Source organism: Cebus imitator, unplaced genomic scaffold (assembly GCF_001604975.1).
Source record: "Cebus imitator isolate Cc_AM_T3 unplaced genomic scaffold, Cebus_imitator-1.0 Scaffold391, whole genome shotgun sequence".
Taxonomy (NCBI): domain Eukaryota; kingdom Metazoa; phylum Chordata; class Mammalia; order Primates; family Cebidae; genus Cebus; species Cebus imitator.
The window spans coordinates 3,178,934-3,198,467 of NW_016107706.1; the positions used below are offsets into that span (position 1 = coordinate 3,178,934).

Genomic DNA, 19,534 nt, shown 5'->3' on the forward strand with positions numbered 1-19,534 from the left:
AAAAAAAAAAAAAAAAGACTGGAAGCTGGAAAGCTATTACAAAAGTGGGAAATGGGCTGGGCACAATGGCTCATGCCTGTATTCCCAGCACTTTGGGAGGCCGAGGCAGACAGATCACTTGAGGCCAGAAGTTCAAGACCAGTCTGGCCAACATGGTGAAACCCCATCTCTATTAAAAATGCAAAAATTAGAAATGATAGATCCAGAGTATGGATTCTTAACCTTTTATGTGTTATGAGCCTTTTAGCAATCTGATGACATCCATAGATCCCTGCTCAAGATAATATTTTTAAATGCATAAAATGAAATGCATAGGATTATAGAGAAAACTATTTATATTGAAATATAATTATCAACATATTTTTAAAAACTAATTTGTGACATGTCTTCTTTATTAATATATTAAACAATAAGATCTAACAGTATGTCCAATAATTATAAAGTAGGTAAGAACAAAAACAATATTCCGAGGTGTCCACAACAGTGTAATTGAATATGAAAGAATCCGTGATTTCTATTGTTGACAAAGAATTGGATACTGCTTTTATTGTAGTTTTAGTTTTTTATTTGTTTTTGCCCACATACATAATTGAATGCAATGCAAAATTTCACTTAAAGAGTAGTGCAGGCCGGGCGCGGTGGCTCACGCCTGTAATCCCAGCACTTTAGGAGGTCCAGGCAGGTGGATCACGAGGTCAAGAGATCGAGACCATCCTGGTCAACATGGTGAAACCCCATCTCTACTAAAAATACAAAAAATCAGCTGGGCATGGTGGTGCGTGCCTGTAATCCCAGCTACTCAGGAGGCTGAGGCAGGAGAATTGTCTGAACCCAGGAGGCGGAGGTTGCGGTGAGCCGAGTTCGGGCCATTGCACTCCAGCCTGGGTAACAAGAGCGAAACTCTGTCTCAAAAAAAAAAAAACAAAAAAAGAGTAGTGCAGATAAAGACGATAATTTTGTTCCTATTCAAATTCACAGACTTCCCAAATTCTGTGCATGGATTTCTGGTTAAGAACTTCTAGTTTAGAGGCTCGCTTAAATTCAGATTCAATATTTTTGGGTAAAAGTTCCTCATTCATGTTGCTGTGTATTTCCTTTTGCATCACACAGGAGGCACATAAAGTCTGGCTGTCCCACTTTTGATGATGTTGGGATTGGTAAAGGAGATTTTAAAAAACCCCGGCCAGATCTCTCCTTCCTCCTACTGTTTTTTGCTCCATTGATAATCACTGACTAGGTGGGCTCCCACTTTTTGAATATGGGAAATCTGAGCATTCAGAAAAAAAAAAAATGACTGTAATGATTAAGGTACACCAACTGTATTTTTTATTTTTATTTATTTATTTATTTATTTATTTTTTTGAGACGGAGTTTCACTCATGTTACCCAGGCTGGAGTGCAATGGCGCGATCTCGGCTCACCGCAGCCTCCACCTCCTGGGTTCAGGCAATTCTCCTGCCTCAGCCTCCTGAGTAGCTGGGATTACAGGCACGCACCACCATGCCCAGCTAATGTTTTTGTATTTTTAGTAGAGACGGGGTTTCACCATGTTGACCAGGATGGTCTCGATCTCTTGACCTCGTGATCTACCCGCCTCAGCCTCCCAAAGTGCTGGGATGACAGGCTTGAGCCACCGCGCCTGGCCTGTATTTTTTAAAATCCATGGGTCATTTAGAAACTTTGCTGAATTCTAGGGTACCAACTCATTATGAAACTGGTAAATAAAGAGAGCAAAGCATTTACCCCGCTTTGTCTAAATGAACTATTTTTCAGGGTAACCAAATGAGTGTAAATGGACAGTTCTTTATAAAAGAATTCCAGCTAACAAATGCAGAAAGAATGACATAATTTGAGAAATGATTTTTCTTCTTATTTTTTCTTTCTTTTTTTTTTTTGTGAAACAAGTCTCTTTCTGTCTCCAGGCTGGAGTGCAATGGCGTCATTACGGTGCACTGGGCACACTGCAGCCTTGAACTCCCAGGCTCAAGTGATCCTCCCACCTCAGCCTCTTGAGTGGCTGAGACTACAGGCACATGCCACTATGCCTGGCTAATTTTTGTATTTTGTATTTTATTTTATTTTATTTTTTGAGATGGAGTCTTGCTCTGTCGCCCAGGCTGGAGTGCAGTGGCACAATCTTGGCTCATTGCAGACTCCGCCTCCCGGGTTCCAGCGATTCTCCTGCCTCAGCCTCCCAAGTAGCTGGGATTATAGGCGCAAGCCACCATGCCTGCCTAATTTTTGTATTTTCAGTAGAGACAGGGTTTTACCATGTTAGCCAGGCTCGTCTCGAACTCCTGACCTCAGCTGATCCCGCCTACCTCGGCCTCCCAAAGTGCTAGGATTATAGGCATGAGCCACTGTGCCTGGCCTAATTTTTGTATTTTTTGTAGAGATGGGGTTTCTCCACGTTGCCCAGGCTGGTCTCAAACTCCTGGGCTCAAGTGATCCCTCCCCACCTCAACCTCCCAAAGTGTTGGGATTACAGGCATAGGATTAGTCAAACTACCGTGCCCGTCCTGATGTTTCTTTTTAACGCTTAATTTCTCATGTTTGAACAGTGGAAGCCTGCTTGCAGGATCTTTGGACACAAGCCCATTACTCTTTGGTAACTTCTTCGATTTCTGGAACAACAAAATGTCCCAGGCTCAACTTGTACATTTCTGCCCCAGACTTAGACTCAGTAGTTTTCTTTAGAGTCTTGGTTTCTTGTAGAGAAGAATGCTGTTCAGAGATCACTTCCTGGGTACCAAAGGTGCACATTGTTAATGAGCCCAGTAATACCACATCATATCAAAGATGGACAGAAAGCCTACAGCAGGACATAAATCATGAGTCCATGCTGGTATTTCTAATTCGGTTTTCAGATTACAGATTTTTCCCCTCAACTTCTTTGATTTTGTATTTGTATTTTTCTCTTATATTGAAAATATTGGTTTTGAATGACACATTGTCATAACTATTTGCTTATTCTAAATTATATTCATTACCAAGTAATATTTTTAAATAAATGTTTTAAAAATAGTGTACCAGTGGCCAGGTGCATGGCTCATGCCTGTAATTCCATCATTTTGGGAGGCTGAGGTGGGCGGATCACGAGGGCAGGAGTTTGAGAACAGCCTGACCAACATGGTGAAACCTTGCCTCTACTAAAAATACAAAAATTAGCTGGGTGTGGGCACACGCCTGTAATTCCAGGTACTTAGGAGGCTGATGCAGGAGAATCAGGAGGCGGAGGTTACTGTGAGCTGAGATCATGCCACTGCACTCCAGCCTGGGCGACACAGCGAGACTCTGTCTCAAGAAAAAAAAAATAGTGTATCAGTATTACTTAGTAAAAATATGACTACTAAATTTAATATTTTTGTTATTTATTATTTTTCCCTTAGTGTACATCCCTGCAGTCAAAATATTGTGTCTTTAATGTCACTTGAAATAATCTTTGTGTAGTTATGCTATCTACTTGATATACAGTTTAGTTTGTCTTAATTTGTTTTCAAATTTAGGAACTGCTTTTTAAAACTTAAATACAACTTCTCAATTATGTTAAATGCGTACACGGTTATGAAGCTAAAACCATAAAACAAGGCATATTTAAAGAAGCCCAGCTTCCCTCCTCGTCTCCTCGACGCCTTTCCTTCTTATAAGCATGTATCACATTTTTGGTTTTCTTTCCATTGTTTCTTTCAGAAATTGTAAGCAAAGACATAAACATATCCACTTCTTCTTACTTCAAAGGTAGCATACTATAAACACTGTTCTCCTCTAGATTTTTCTTACTTAGCAATATTTCCTAGCCTTCATCCCACAGTCTTACATAGAGATACTTCTCATTTCTTTTTTTTTTTTTTTTCTCTTTTTTTTTCTCATTTCTTTTCTTATTTTTTTTTTTTGAGATGGAGTTTCGCTCATGTTGCCCAGGCTAGAGTGCAATGGTGCGATCTTGGCTCACTGCAACCTCTGCCTCCCAGGTTCAAGTGATTCTCCTGCCTCAGCTACCCGAGTAGCTGAGATTACAGGCATGCACCACCACGCCTGGCTAATTTTGTGTTTTTAGTAGAGACGGGGTTTCTCCATGTTGGTTAAGTTGGTCTGGAACTCCTGACTTTAGGTGATCCGCCCGCCTCCACCTCCCAAAGTGCTGGGATTACAGGTGTGAGACATCAGGCCCAGCTTATATATTTCTCATTTCTTAGTACAGCTCCATAGTTTCCCACAATGTGGATGTATCATAATTTATTCAGTCAGTTCTTTGTTGATGGATATCTTGTTTGCCTGTGTTGGTAATGAGTAGCTAAGCATCTGAGGAAAATCCATAACAAGGGGAACAAAACGTAGAACAGAAATCAGAAAGAGAATCTTGGAGAACAGAGCCTATGCAGAAGGAAAAAAAAATCCTATTAACATCTGCAAGGAGATGATAAAAGATACGTAATCATGAAAAGACAACGGGGTACTGCAACACAGGAATGCTCATAGAATAAAAAAGAGCTCTCGGAAAAGCTTAAGTGTGATATCAGAAACAAAAAATTCATTAATAAGAAGTGGAATATAAAGTTGAGAAGCTGTCCCAGAAACTAGAGCACAAAAGGCCAAAAAAGATGGAAAATAGGATTTGAAAATTAAGCAACTATATCACAGAGATCAGTCCTGGAAGTTCAATATCTGAATAATAGGATTTAAAAAAAAAAAGAAAGAAAGAAAATGGAAAAGCAATCATCAATAAAATAATTCAAGATATTTTCGCAGACTGAAGAGCTTGAGTGTTGAGACTGAAAGAACCCACTCGGTACCCAGTGAAATCAATGAATAGGCCCACGTCAAAGCAGATCATTGTGTAATTTCAAAACACTACGGAGGAAAAGATTCTTCATGCTTCCAGAGATTAAGAAGAGGTCCTATAAAAAGATTTGTGATTGACAACTGAACCCAGGAGGCAGAGGTTGTAGTGAACCAAGATCACATACCATTGCATTCCAGCCTGGGTGACAAAGCAAGACTTGGTCTCAAAAAAAAAAAAAAAAAAAAAAATTGGTGATTGAATGTTTTCAGAATTCTCAACAGCAGTACTGGAAGCTAGAAGTCACTGAAATAATAGCTTCAGAATTCTGAAGGAAATGATTTCTATTTTTTTTTCCCCTCTGTTGTCAAGGCTGGCGTGCAGTGGCATGATCTTGGCTCACTGCAACCGCTGCCTTCGCAGATTCATCCTCTCCTCGGCAGAGGGCGGATCGCCTGAGGTCAGGAGTTCGAGGTGTGAGCCACTACACCAAGTAGAAAATGATTTCTAGCTGATAATTTTATACCCAGCCAAGATATATCAAGGATAAAGGTTTTCAGATAAGCACAGTCTCAAAAATTTTACCTGATGATGCATAAAACTGAGGGGAAAAAAGCCCTAACAACAAGAAGTAGCAATACAAATGTTATTTAGAGACGTGAGCATAGGCATCAAAATAATCAGCGAAAAGATGTGAAAGTGGTTGTTTCTAGGGAAAGAGTCAGGTGGAAGGGAAAAAGGGGACTGCTCCTTTTTTTTTTTTTTTTTTTTTTAATTGAGATGGAGTCTTGCTCTCATTTTAATTGAGATGGAGTTTTGCTCTGTTGCCCAGGCTGTAGTGCAGTGGCACGAGCTTGGCTTACTGCAACGTCTACCTCCCAGCTTCAAGTGATTCTCCCACCTCAGCCTCCGTAGTAGCTGGGATTACAGGCATGTGCCATCACACCTAGCTAATTTTTGTATTTTTAGTAGAGATAGGGTTTCACCATGTTGGTCAGGCTGGTCTTTAACTCTTGACTAGGTGATCTGCCTACCTGGGCCTCCCAAAGTGCTGGGACTACAGGCATGAGTCACTGCACCCTGCTGGGGCCTGCTCTTTTAACTGTGAATGTATAACTAATAAAAATCTAAAAATAGAAGACAGAGAATAAATAATTTTAAAAAGAAAGGTAACGTTGATGTGACTTTTGAGGACTACGGTGAGGATATCAAAAGAAGATATACAACAAGATTCTGAGATAGGAAAACTTGTGAAAGAGTGGTCAAAGGGCAGAAGGACCTTTTTTTGTTTTTTTTAAATCCTCCTCTCCTTCACTAATTTATTGACTTGCTTTTTTTGATGTAAGAACCTGGTTAGGCTTTTTGGAAGTAGACTCCTTGCAGTTGGCAACAACAACAAAACAAAACAAACCCCAAAACAAAAAGGAAAAAAAAAAAACCCAAACCAAAAGTATCTCCAAAACCAACCCTCCCCCACAGCCAAAAAACCCAAACCCAAAACCAAACCAAACCAAACCAAAACCCAAACTGAACAAAACCAAAAACCGCAAACAGAAAGCTGTATGCTAGAGGAGGCGGTATGGGATTTCCTAAATATAGAATTGGAGGATGTTGGGAAAAGCATTGGAGGAAGGATATGGAAAGTCTCCTAAAACTGAAAGGACCAGTGATGTCTGGGAAATAGCAAGTAGCCCACCTATTGGGAGGCTAGCAGTGATTCTCCAACTTTGCACACATTATCGTCTTTCACAACTCCTGATGCGGCCAGGTGTGGTGGCTCACACCTGTAATCCCAGCACTTGGGGAGGCCGAGGCAGGTGGATCACATGAGGTCAGGAGTTTGAGACCAACCTGTCCAACATGGTGAAACCTCGTCTCTACCAAAAGCATAAAAAATTTAGCTGGACGTGGTGGTGGGTACCTGTAATCCCTGCTACTCTGGAGGCTGAGGCAGGAGAATCGCCTGGGTGACAGAGCCAGACTCTGTCTCAAAAAAAAAAAAAAAAAAAAAATCTTGAAGCCTATGACATACCCATAACAGATTAGTCAATTTGGGAGTAGGAACCCAACATTGATGTATGTGTATGTGTGTGTGTGCGTACGCGTGTGTTTTAAGCTCCCCAGATGATTCTATTGTGTAACTAAGGTTGGGAAACACTTTAGTATAGAGTTTGCATGAGGAAGCTAAGATTGGAAATGTGGGGTAAGACTGTGAAGAAGAATCTCAAATGCCCAGCTACTTAACCTGATCTCTGGGAGACAATGGAGTGCCACTGGTGGCTTTTGAGCTGCAAGTGATTTATTGTGATGTTTGGGGAAGATCAATGCACAGGAAAAATCTCTGCGATTCTAGAAGCAAGGAGACCACTAGCTAGGCTGAGACTAGTTCACGGCTCAGAATGACCAGTGCAGAGACCTGTGGACTGTGCCTTAGGTGTGTCCACGTGTCACCAAAGCCTCTCTGCTTCACTGAAATGTGTGGTTCCCCTCGCAAAAGCTCTGGGTGGTGTGTCCTTCCCGCCACCAAGCAGCCTGGTGCGGTGGCCCCCCAGAAAAAACGGGCGTGACACCCGGATGCAATGTAGGCCGAAGCCTTGCCCCGGGGAGGGCGGCGCGCTTGGCTCTCTGATTGGGTGGATTCTCTGGAGTGTAGGAAAGTAATCCCAGCCCCAGAGACGCCAGAGGAACAGCAGCGGTGGGGGCGATGGACGTGCAGCTCCCTGGGCCAAGAACCGCGGGGGAGGTGGCAGCCTGAGTGGTCCTCTCCGACCCCCAACTCTGCCAGTCATCTCTGCCCTTCCAGGAGGTGGAAGGACGAGGCAAGACCCTCATTTGGTTGCCTGCCCGTCCAGGCCTGCGCGCGCTTACTCGCCACCGACACGACGGTGAGCGTCGAGCAGCCCGCGGCCTCGCTGCCCCCTCCAGTCCCGGACCCGCAGCCCGCCGAGAGTGGAGGGGCGAGTGCACAGTGAGTACTCGATATTCGCCCGACTCTTGAACCCCTCCTTCATGGGAGCTAGGGGGCTGGCTCTCCATACTTCCTTTGTTGGAGGGAGGAACGAGGGAAGGAGAAAGGCTCGCCGAGGACGCTGGCCGATTACTTTCTTTACTTCCCTGCCCACAGCCGTGGCCCCCCGAGGAAGGCCCAATTCTCGGTTGCCCGAGGAGTGTCGGAGGTGGGTGTGTGCGCAGCCCCTGATAGTGAAGGGCTCGAAGCACTCGTTTTTCAAAGGCGGCCGAGAGCCACCCCATTGGAGCCCTCGCTTGCAAGATGGGAGACACCGAAACGCCCCTTCTGAGCGCGATGACAAACACCCCCTCCCACTCAGCAGCGACGTGCACGTGACAGTTTTGGGCTCTCGCAACTACGTGGAAACTTGGAATACGTCTGCGGCTGCACCGCGCCCGGGCGCCGGGGTCCCCGCCCCCGCCCCTCTGGTCGCCGCGGGTTAGCCAAGCCGCAGGGAGCCGGGGGTCCCCCGAGCGCCGCCGCCGCCTCGCGCCGCCCCTGCCCCGGGCTCCGGGAGCTTTCGCGCTTCCGCATTGCCCGCCGCGCCCTGCCTACAGGAAAGCGCTTCCCGCGGCGACAGCGGTCTGGGTGCGGACCCCCCGGCCGCGGACCCCACGGCCGCAGCCATGTGGGACCCGCGCGCAGCTAGGTGCGTAGCGGCGCGGGAAGCGCGGAGGCACCTCCGGCCTTCCGGGCCAGCCACCCTTCCCGGCGGGGGGCGGCCGCGCGCAGGGACTGGCGACCCTGTGGTAGCGGCCGCACGGCCCGCTGGCCCATCCCCGTGGGGCCCACATCCATCTCGGTGCAGAGCCGAGCCGGTCGCGCGGGGTCGGGCGCGGGGAACGGTTCCGGCTTTTCGGATCCGGAGGGACCAGGGCACGCGCTGTGACCGGACTGCGGCGGCGCGCGGCCTGCCTACCTCCCACCCCGGCCTCGAACCCGCTGCTCGCGGGCCCAGCGCCAAGTCCTCGGGGGGTTCCGGGGGCTGCCGGCACGTTCCTGACCAGCGAACGCGCCCCCGAGGCACGCACTCGGGTTGGGCGGGCGCCCGGGAACGGAGCACAGCGGTGCCCGGGAACGATGCCAGGCGGGAAGGGCGGAATTTGCAGGGAACTTGGAGCGCGCTGGCCTCTTCCTGGCAGTAGGAGGCCTTCTTCCCTGCCCGCCGAATTGTGGGCTGCTGGACTGGCTCAAATTGGGCAGCACGGTCCACCAGCCTCAGCTCACCGAGTTTAGGGACAAGGTGGTACCAGGGACCCGAGGCTGGGAGGCCGAGTCTTTAGAAGCCCTTGTTTCTGCCTCGGGCCGTTTCCGAACCGGAGCTCGGAGTCTGTTGCCTGGGAGGCGCGCTGCGCTTCCCCCTAGCTCCCTGTCTCGGTCCCACGGGGAGCCCTGTGCACTTGCAGCCCGGCTGAGATAGAGCCCATCTTTGTCGTGCAGCGCGGGCCACCTCTTCTCCCTGATGGGGGTGTTTCTGGGCGGTTGAAAGCTTTGGTGCTTTCCAGGGAAATTTTTATGGAACTGTGCAATTTGGAAAATAAAATTAAAAAAAAATTAAGAAGCAGAAGGAGAATGGGGCTCGGAGGTCTCTAGTCCCCCGACCTGCTCCAGCCCAGTTGCTGCTGGTTCAGTTAGTCCTTATGCAGGAAGGAAGAGCTGGGAGCAAAGGCCTTGTGTTCCCAGCATGGGTCTGCTCTCATGCTGCCTCGCGCTGAGCGTTTTCGGTGCCAGGATCCTTTTTGATACAAGGCTGTTACCCGGATGGCATCCTGTTTGGTCCTTTACAGAAAAAAAAAGTACTACCTTCTGTGTGTTGGGGGCGGGGGCGGTGGTCAGGAGTTTGTTTCAACTGTTTTCCCGGCAGGTCTGTTTTGTAGAATTGCAGGATGGGTGCTTGAGTTCCTGTGCTCTTTGTTGGCTTTTGCATCCTCTGCGGGGAGTGGGGGCGGAGGTGGGGTAGGTGTGTGTGGCATCCCAGAGTCCCATTGCCACTGGCCTATGTATGGATTTCTGTCTTCTTTCGACCAAGACCCACACCCACCTATCTATGTGTGTATAACGTATATATACATAATATGTGCGTAACATTTTATACATACACACACCCACAAGTGCAAAATTGTAGCAAGAGCTTCATGGTATATTCTTTCTACGGGGTGAGGCACAGTGACATTTTCCATTCTTTCTGCCTCCCCCCAGAGATTCTCGCTCTGTCACCCACGCTGGAGCGCCACTGCAGCCTCCCCCTCCTGGGTTCAAGGGATTCTCCTGCCGCAGCCTCCTGAGTAGCTGGGATTACAAGGGGGCGCCACCACCTGGCTAATTTTTGTATCTTTAGTGGAGACGTGATTTCGCCATGTTGGCCAGCCTGGTCTGGAAGTCCTGACCCGCCTGCCTTGGCCTCCCAGAGTGCTGGGATTACAGACGGGGAGTCAGGGGGCCTGGCCCATTCTGTTTTTTTTTTTTTTTTTTTTTTAAAAAGCAGGTCGTAAATTTTTAACCTCACTTTATGACCGACTGACCAGCTTTATGGGGCAACGGCAGGTTCTGTTTGGGCTACTCTCAAAGAGAATGAGGAGACTGTCAGTATTTCACTGGGGAATTAACTTTGGAAGTGGGGACTTGGTGTAGGAGAGATGAAGGAGACTGAAGTCCATACTTGAGTAATTAGAATATTGTAGGACATGGCTACGTGGTTCAGGCCAGTAGCATCTACAAAGACAGATGCTTTTGGTTAGCTTGGTTCTGTCTACGCGTCCACACAGAGCTGGCTTCTGCATGTATCCGGGTCGGGCCTTGTGTGAATGAATGCTAGGGAGGTAGGGGCATAATGGCTCCTGTTCTTTGTTTTTGTTTGTGTGTTTTTTTTGGAGGAAGAAGAAAGGAAGATGCTGCCACACTACTGCAAACATGGATTCATAGTTTTCTAAATCGATTCTTTGGGTCTTGTCTCAGAATTTTACAGCTGCAATCAACAGCTGGACCAGATCGTTTTATAGATGAAGAAATTGAGGCCCAGAACGGCCATCGCTTGTTAGTCATTACCAAGAAGTTAGTGTTAGATCTGGGATTAGACACCTTATCTCTTGACTTCCCAGCCCATGGCTCTCAGGAACCAAATAGAGACTGCCCTTGCGGAATCATTAAACTTAACCTTTGCTGGTTGGTTCTGTTTTCCTGAAGTTACTACCAAAGACCCATTTCTATGGTATGTGCCTGTTATTTTATCTTTGCTTTTGGGGATGAAGATTATTTTAGCAGCCATAATAGAGCCTGTAGCCCCCGTTTGGGGGCGGTAAAGTGATCTGAAGAGGAGGGTTTTAAGAACTGAAGTGGAGATTGGGTGTGGGCCTCTCTGGCCAGTATCAAGTGTGTGGTGTTCGTTTTCCTGACCTTGAGGAATGAACCCTCCTCTGCCTTTCCAGATGGGGAGGTGGAGCTGACACATCAGTGCCTTGCCCTCAGACTGACTGCGGGCTCATTGCTTTTAAAACAAATTTCCTTGGAGTGCAGCCTGAGGTTCCCAAGGCCAAAAGCACCCTTGTGAGAAATCTTTACAAGAAAGAAAGATTTAGGGCAGCAAAGATGACACTGTAACAGTTACAGCAAAGATTGATAGTGGGGCCCCCCGTTACAGTGATGAGGAGAATGTTAAGTTTAAACTTTAAAAAAGAAAGTATTGAACCAGATAAGCAACTTTGGAACACAAAAATGTCACAGTGCCCAGCCAAGAGTGGTTACTTCTTTGATCACTCCTTTGGTTAGCGAGGTTCATTCTGCCTGAGCAGACATTTTTCTTGGTCTAAAATTGCATAAGTATTGCCTTGTTTGTTTTTGTTGAAAATCTGGAAGTGTGAATGACCTTTGCCTAAGACACCCTGGCCTCGGTTTACATGAATCAATTCCATCTTTTGCTTAGATGTTGAACCTCAGTGTCAGTGTCTGCCCTGCGCTCACCATGGCATGCTTGCCTGAGCTCCCATGAGCCTGGTGGGCTGGTGGGATTCCTTGCGTGTTTTTTGGAGCCAAGCCGACTCTGGGTTTAGCTATATCTGCCTTTGAAGTTCCAGCAACATTTAGATTGGGATGTTTTTTATTTTTTAAGCACTGAGCCCTCGTAGCACTTGGAAAAAGGGCAGTATTCCCAGTCCTAAAAATCAGTGATGATGTTTTGGAGGAAACCAGGCCAGTAGTGGACAACACAGAAAATACAGAGAATTATAGCGCTGTATTCGGTGATCTTGATTCACTGGGACAAGAATGCTCAGACAGCAGCCTTGACCTGGGATGGCTCATCCTTCATGTTCAGCTGTGGCCACCAGGGCAACCTTTTTTGCTCACCCTTAGACTAGTTTAACCTCTGCCCATGAAGGTCCACTCTACCTGGAGGCTCAATCATTGATAACTTCTAGGTACTCATTGGTCCGAACTCATTGGCCAGGTATTAAGGCCATCGATAATCTGGTCCCCAGAAGGTTTCTCTGACATGCTCTTTCTTCTTACCGCTTCTCACCTCTTTTTACTTTTTGTTTTTAAAGTCAATTCTGCTCCTCAGATATATCCAAGGGTCTGTATTGGGCTATGGAGGATGTAAATATTAAGACATAGGCTCTGCTAATGGTGATAGAACAGACTTGATGTCACGTAAACCTGTGGGAAAGGATTAGTGGAGGTGCAGGCAAGCACTCTAAGAGACTTCCCAGCTCCCGAATCCTTCCCAGGAAGAAGTATGGGAGGTCAGTTTTGAGCTGCACCTAAACAGGTGAAGAGCACTTCTAGCAGGCAGATTAAGGTTGCCAGGAGGGAGAGAGGGACATTCAGGTAAAAGGAGCAGCTTCTTATTAAGAATAATGATGGGTTAGGCACAGTGGCTCATGCCTGTAACCGCAGCACTTTGGGAGGCCGAGGCCGGTGGGTCACCTGAGGTCTATAGTTCGAGACCAGCCTGGCCAACATGGTGAAACCTCGTCTCCACTAAAAAATACAAAAATTAGCCAGTCATGCTGGCGCACATCTGTAGTCCCAGCTACTCAGGAGACGGAGGCAAGACAATCGCTTGAACCTGGGAGGTGGAGGTTGCGTTGGGCCAAGATCACACCACTGCACTCCAGCCTGGGCTACAGAGCGAGACTCCATCTCAAAAAAAAAAAAAAAACCAAAAAGTTGAACAAAGGGGCTTAGACCGTAAACATCAACATAATAATAATAGTAATGATAATAATAGTTTAACCCGGTGGCAGGCTCTATGTTGAATGTGTTTCATATATTATCGTATTTAATTCCCACATAAATATTTTGAACGATTCCCATTTTACAGATGTACCTGCACTAGAATGTGAGCTTCTGGGGCACTCTGCATAATCATCGGGTGCCTAAATGAAGGACATATGGCAGTTACGGGGCAGCCTGGGCCTAGCACAGATACGTGAATCAAGATTTTTTTTTTTGGAGACAGAGTTTCGCTCTTGTTACCCAGCCTGGAGTGCAATGGCGCGATCTCAGCTCACCGCAACCTCCGCCTCCTGGGTTCAGGCAATTCTCCTGCCCCAGCCTCCTGAGTAGCTGGGATTACAAGCACACGCCACCATGCCCAGCTAATTTTTTGTACTTTTAGTAGAGACGGCGTTTCACCATGTTGACCAGGATGGTCTCGATCTCTTGACCTCGTGATCCACCCGCCTCGGCCTCCCAAAGTGCTGGGATTACAGGCGTGAGCCACCGCGCCCGGCGGGAATCAAGATTTATGAGTAACCTGTGGCTAGCTGATGCTTCACTAAATCATTTGTCTTGAGACAGTGTGGAATGCTGACTTCTTGGTGATTCTTTGGGCTGGCTTTTGCGGGAATTTGATTTTAATTTTAAAGGCCTTTTTTCTGATTTTCCCAATAACCTTCACTCTTTGTGCACCTCTTCTCTCATATGTGTTGTTAACACAGATTTTTATATCAGACTTAGGTTTGTTTCTTGCTTGGAGAAGTCCCTTCATTTTGTGTAAATCTATTTCCTGACCTGTAAAATTGGGATATTTGTACCTCCTGGCATTCTTAGGGACATTCAATGAGAAGATGCTTGGGATGGGTTTAGGACAGGGCTGGGCACATAGTAACTGCTGAATACATTTTATTTGTTATCATGCAGCTGCCTTGAACTATTCGGCACACTAAGGAGAAGTCATGTGTCTACCACGAGCTGCACAAAGGGAGGGATGCCTTAGGGTCTACTCTTTGGAGGTTGAATGACTGAGATGCCACTTCAGACCCTGGAGTTGAAACTGATCTGTCTTTGCTATTTATTTATTTATTTATTTATATATTTTTTGAGACAGAATCTAGCTCTGTCATCCAGGCCGGACTGCAGTGGCACAATCTCGGCTCACTGCCACCTCCGCCTCCCGGGCTCAAGTCATTCTCCCGCCTCAGCCTCCAGAGCAGCTGGGATTACAGGTGCGTGCCACCATGCCTGCCTAATTTTTTTTAATTTTTAGTAGAGAAAGGATTTTGTCATGTTGGCCAGGCTGATCTCGAACTTCTGACCTTAGCCTCCCAAAGTGCTGGGATTATAGGTGTGAGCTGCCACGCCTGGCCTGTCTGCCCTTTAGTAGTATTTCTTGAGCATTTTCCAGCTTGGTTTTAGAGAGTTGCAACCATCATCTGTCTTTCAAGGCCCATCTCATCTGCACACTGTCCATTACTCAAATGTAGGGTGAGGCTCTCAGCTCATCCTTCCTCTTCATTAGTTTTTTTTTTTTTTTTTTTTTTTTTTTTATTTTTTAAGATGGGGTTCTACCATGTTGGTCAGGCTGGTCTTGAACTCCTGACCTCAGGTGATCCACCCGCCTTGGCCTCCAAAGTGCTTGGATTACAGGTGTGAGCCACCACGCCCGGCCTAGATGGTACTTTTAAAAAAAGTTCTTTTTTGTCAAAATGAAGTGTTGGCAACCCTATCTTAGATTCTCTTCAATTTCTTTTTTTTTCTTTTTTTGAGACAGGGTCTCACTCTGTCACCCAAGCTGGGATGCCATGGTGTGATCACAGCTCACTGCAGCCTTGACCTCTTCTGTTTGAAATGATCCTCTCACCTCAGTCTTCTGAATAGCTAGGACCCAGGCATGCACCACTATGCCTGGCTAATTTTTAATTTTTTTGTAGAGATGTCGTCTCACTATGTTGGCCAGGCTGGTATTGAACTCCTGGGCTCAAGCCATCCTCCCACCTCAGCCTCCCAAAGTGCTGGGATTACAGGCATGAGCCACCACGCCTATCCCATTTGCTTTTTTGTGTGTGCAAACTACTGTTCTCCAGTTCCAAAAAGATAGGAACTGCCGATCCTCCAGGATTGTTCTTTGCTTTTAGTATTTCCGAATCTCCAGGACTAGAATTGCTCACGGGGATATGTAACCTTGTTTGCTGACCATTAGATTCTGGATAGGTGTTTATTTGTAAACAGCTTTTTCCATTGTTTTCCCCAAGTAGCTAACAGCTTTGGTGATTTTATTTTAATGGGACTTACCTGGTTGTTTCTGGTTTGAACTTAGTGTGGCTGGCTTTTGTTAAAGGTTTGTATCTTTCTCCAAGGAACAGCTGACTGTTCGATATTTCTTGGCTTTACAGGAAATGGGCAGAAATCCAATACCACCAGTGAAATAATCTAGTCTGAACTAAATCCACCAAATTTTTATTCCTTTCCTAGTCCTCCTAGCTTAATCATCTGCCTTGATAAATAAGAAGTGGCCAGAGGATCATTTATTTATGCAACAAATGCTGAGCCCTTGGGTTGCAGAAATAATAATACTTAAGACTGAGTTTTTGTTTTTTTTGAGACGGAGTTTCGCTCTTGTTACCCAGGCTGGAGTGCAATGGCGCGATCTCGGCTCACCGCAACCTCCGCCTCCTGGGTTCAGGCAATTCTCCTGCCTCAGCCTCCCGAGTAGCTGGGATTACAGGCATGCACCACCATACCCAGCTAATTTTTTGTATTTTTAGTAGAGACGGGGTTTCACCGTGTTGACCAGGATGGTCTCGATCTCTTGACCTCGTGATCCACCCGCCTCGGCCTCCCAAAGTGCTGGGATTACAGGCGTGAGCCACCGCGCCTGGCAAGACTGAGTTTTTGCCTTAAGAATTCAGGCTGCTAGGGAAAGCAGTAAAACAAATTAGTGTCTGGCACAGAGCTGTCGAGACTAGCACAGTGCCCAAAACATAGAGGCAGAGTGGGAAGTATATGTCAAAAGAAGAGTAAATCATAATTCAGGGTATTAAGTGGTAGAAAAGCTACACACAGAGCCTTATAGAGGTGCGTTAAGAGCAGCAGCAGTGACTGTGGCCCCTTACCCTCCCAGGGTGGGCATGCAGGGAACAATGACGTTTTCAGGGGCTTAGAGTGGAGGGAGGGAGAAGGGTTCGGAGCATCTGAAAGTCCCTCGGGGAAGAGCCAATGTTCAGGGAAATTGTGCTTGGGAGGCAGATGGGGTGGGGGAACCGGGGTGATCTTGGAGTCTTTTTTAACCTGGACACATAGCACATGATCTGATGGTCTTGGGGACTGTCTTACTGGTGAAGAGGTGAAGCTGGAGCTGGGTGAGGCTGGGCCAGGGAGAGCAGTGAAAAGCCCAATATTGTATTATCCAGCCTGGCAAGGAAGATACCTCTGGAGGGTGTGTGTGAACCCAACTCAGAGTTGGCTGTGCTCGGGCCTGCGTGCCTCCTAAGGGAGGCAGGCTGGGAATGAGCTTGAGAACAGGCGACTGTGTGTCTTTGGCTTGTGGTTTCCCAGTTAGGACACTCTGGATGCTTGTGCTTAAATGCACAAGTTGATTTTTGGCCCAAGTCTTTGTTGTCATGTAAACTGGGAATGGCACCTAGGATTCATCTGGGGTGTGAACATGTGGCCATCTGGAATGAATGCTGCACAAAGGGTTCTGAGGCCTTGTCAGGTGCTGCAGGGAGGAAACTGTGACCAGAGATACCCAGGGTGGGGTGAGGGTAGGACACCCCTGGAATTGTAGACCCTTGTCTTATGTGAAGTTGCAGAGAAGATGAAACAGGCAGGTCACTCTTCCTTTTTTTTTTTTGAGATGGAGTCTCTCTCTTGTTGCCCAGGCCAGAGTGCATTGGCATGATCTCAGCTCACCGCAACCTCTGCCTCCCAGGTTCAAGTGATTCTCCCAAGTAGCTAGGATTACAGGCATGCGCCACCTCACCTGGCTAATTTTGTATTTTTAGTGGAGGCAGGGTTTCTCCATGTTGGTCATACTGGTCTCGAACTCCCAGCCTCAGGTGATCTGCCCACCTTAGCCTCCCAGTGCTGGGATTGCAGGCGTGAGCCACTGTGTCCGGCCTGCTTCCTTCTTTTTTAATGGATGAGAGAAAAAAACAACTCAGACTATTTAGACAGAAGGAGGGAAGTTCTGGAAGGGTGCTTAGTAACCAAGGAAGGGGTAGGGAACAGCTGGGCCTCAGGGCAATGGAATGTGGAATTTGGGGGCTGTGAGAGAGCCCCGCTTTCTGCCTTTCTTCTCTCTGGGCACAGGCATTGTATTCTTTTACCCCCAGAAGTTGGCTTCTTTTCGGGGTAGGAAGTAAGGCTGCAACCTTCTGGAGCCTCCCGTTTCAGCTTCCAACACAAGGGGACTCTTCCCAAAGTTCTAGTTCAAAAATTCCCAGGAAAGGGCCTTGTCCTGGCAGGTCAGACCCGGGGAGCACACCCAAGGCCCAGGCCTGCCTCTCTGTTCCTTGACTGTCCCCTGGAAGGCCTTTGCAGTGAGCCGAGCAGCCATCTAGAGCATGCTGACCATGGTGACACTGTCCTCCAGCTGAAAAGAGTTTTGTAGGGACCCTGAGCAAGTGCCCTGTTTCCTAAAGGAACAATCACAGTAGAAAGACTTGGGGCCATTTCCAGACATCACAGTGCTGCCGTCTCCCCTCTCGTCCTCATAGCCTCTCTTAGCCTGGGAAGTAGGGCAAGGCCTTGAGTCCCACCTACTTTCTCAGTTGTAGCTGCTTAATTGATTAGTAATTTCTGGGAACTCCTTTGAGAAAGAGGAAAATGCTAAGGCTCTGTTTTTACCAAATATTTTTTCCTTACTGGGTAAACAAAGCAAAGGTTCTGTAAATGTTGCAGGGATTACATTCAAATAACATGCAGGGATCACCATGGCCCATGTGCCATTAACCTGAACTGTTACGAACCAGGGGCAAACCCTGGGATCTCAGCCTGTGTTTCCTGCCTACCCAGAAATGGCAGGTGACAGGTGGTGTGGACCAGGGTGCTGGGGTGGATGCCAGGAGGTAATCCTGAATTTCCCTTCTGGTGCTCAGGCCCCCTAATCTCTGGGCTTTTGAGTTTTTTGCTCTAGAAATTGTCATCTAACCATCTCACTTTATTAAATTTTTTCTATTTATGTGATTCTGTGAATATATTCAGAATGGTGTATTAGTTTCTTAGGGCTGCAATAACAAATTACCACAAATCAGATGACCTAAAACAACATAAAAATGTACTCTCTCATAGTTCATTAGCATTCTCCCCGTTCCCAGATCTACTCCCCAAAGATCACTGCTCTTATTAGTTTAAGTCAGAAATCTCTGTAGATCAAGTGTACATACACACATGTATCCTTAAGCTCTTCAACTTGTTTTCTGCATTGCTCTCCAGTTTGCTTTATTCACTTTAATTGAATATTTTGACACTCTGATAACTGTAACACATAGGTGTTTGTTTGAGATGGAGTTTCACTCTGTTGCCCAGGCTGGAGTGCAGATCTTGGTTCACTGCAACCTCCACCTCCTGGGTTCAAGCAATTCTCCTGCCTCAGCCTCCCAAGTAGCTGGGATGAAAGGCATGGGCCACCACACCTGGCTAGTTTATGCATTTTTAGTAGAAGGGTGTTTCACCACGTTGGCCAGGCTGGTCTCAAACTCCTGGCCTCAAACTCCTCGTCTCAAGTGATCCATCCACCTTGGCCTCCCAAAGTGCTGGGATTACAGACGTGAGCCACTGCACCCAGCTGTGCATTTAACATTCCTTTTTATTTTTAAATTTTTAAAATTTTACTTTAAGTTCTGGGGTACATGTGCAGATCTTGCAGGATTGTTACATATGTATACACATACCATGGTGGTTTGCTGCCTCCATCCCCCTGTCACCTACATTAGGTATTTCTCCTAATGTTATCCCTCCCCAATCTTCCCACCCCCTGCTATCCCTCCCCTAGCTCCCCCACCCCCCAATAGACCCCAGTGTGTGATGTTCCCTTCCCTGGGCCCATGTGTTCTCATTGTTCAACACCCACTTGTGAATGAGAACATGTGGTGTTTGGTTTTCTGTTCTTATGTCAGTTTGCTGAGAATGATCGTTTCCAAATTCATCCATGTCCCTGCAAAGGACACAAACTCATTCTTTTTTAGGCCTGCATAGTATTCCATGGTGTATATGTGCCACATTTTCTTTATTCAGTCTATCATTGATGAGTATTTGGGTTGGCTCCAAGTCTTTGCTATAGCAAACAGTGCTGCAATGAACATACGTGTGCATGAGTCTTTATAACAGAATGATTTATAATCCTTTGGGTATATGCCCAGTAATGGGATTGCTGGGTCAAATGGTATTTCTATTTCTAGATCCTTGAGGAGCCACCACACTGTCTTCCACAATGGTTGAGCTAATTTACACTCCCCCTAACAGTGTAAAAGTGTTCCTATTTCTCCACATCCTCTCCAGCATTTGTTGTCTCCAGATTTTTTTTT

The 19,534-nt window shown here is 46.7% G+C and overlaps 1 protein-coding gene across 1 annotated transcript in view; it reads left to right on the forward strand.

Annotated features, from left to right (window-relative positions):
- Positions 1–8,132: 8,132 nt before the first annotated feature.
- TRANK1 (tetratricopeptide repeat and ankyrin repeat containing 1) overlaps positions 8,133–19,534 on the forward strand; it is a 126,589-nt gene continuing 115,187 nt past the window's right edge. The window contains exon 1 of the mRNA XM_017508487.2: positions 8,133–8,439. Coding sequence (XP_017363976.2) covers positions 8,417–8,439 — 23 coding nt within the window. The 5' untranslated portion in view covers positions 8,133–8,416. The remainder of the gene's footprint in view (positions 8,440–19,534) is intronic.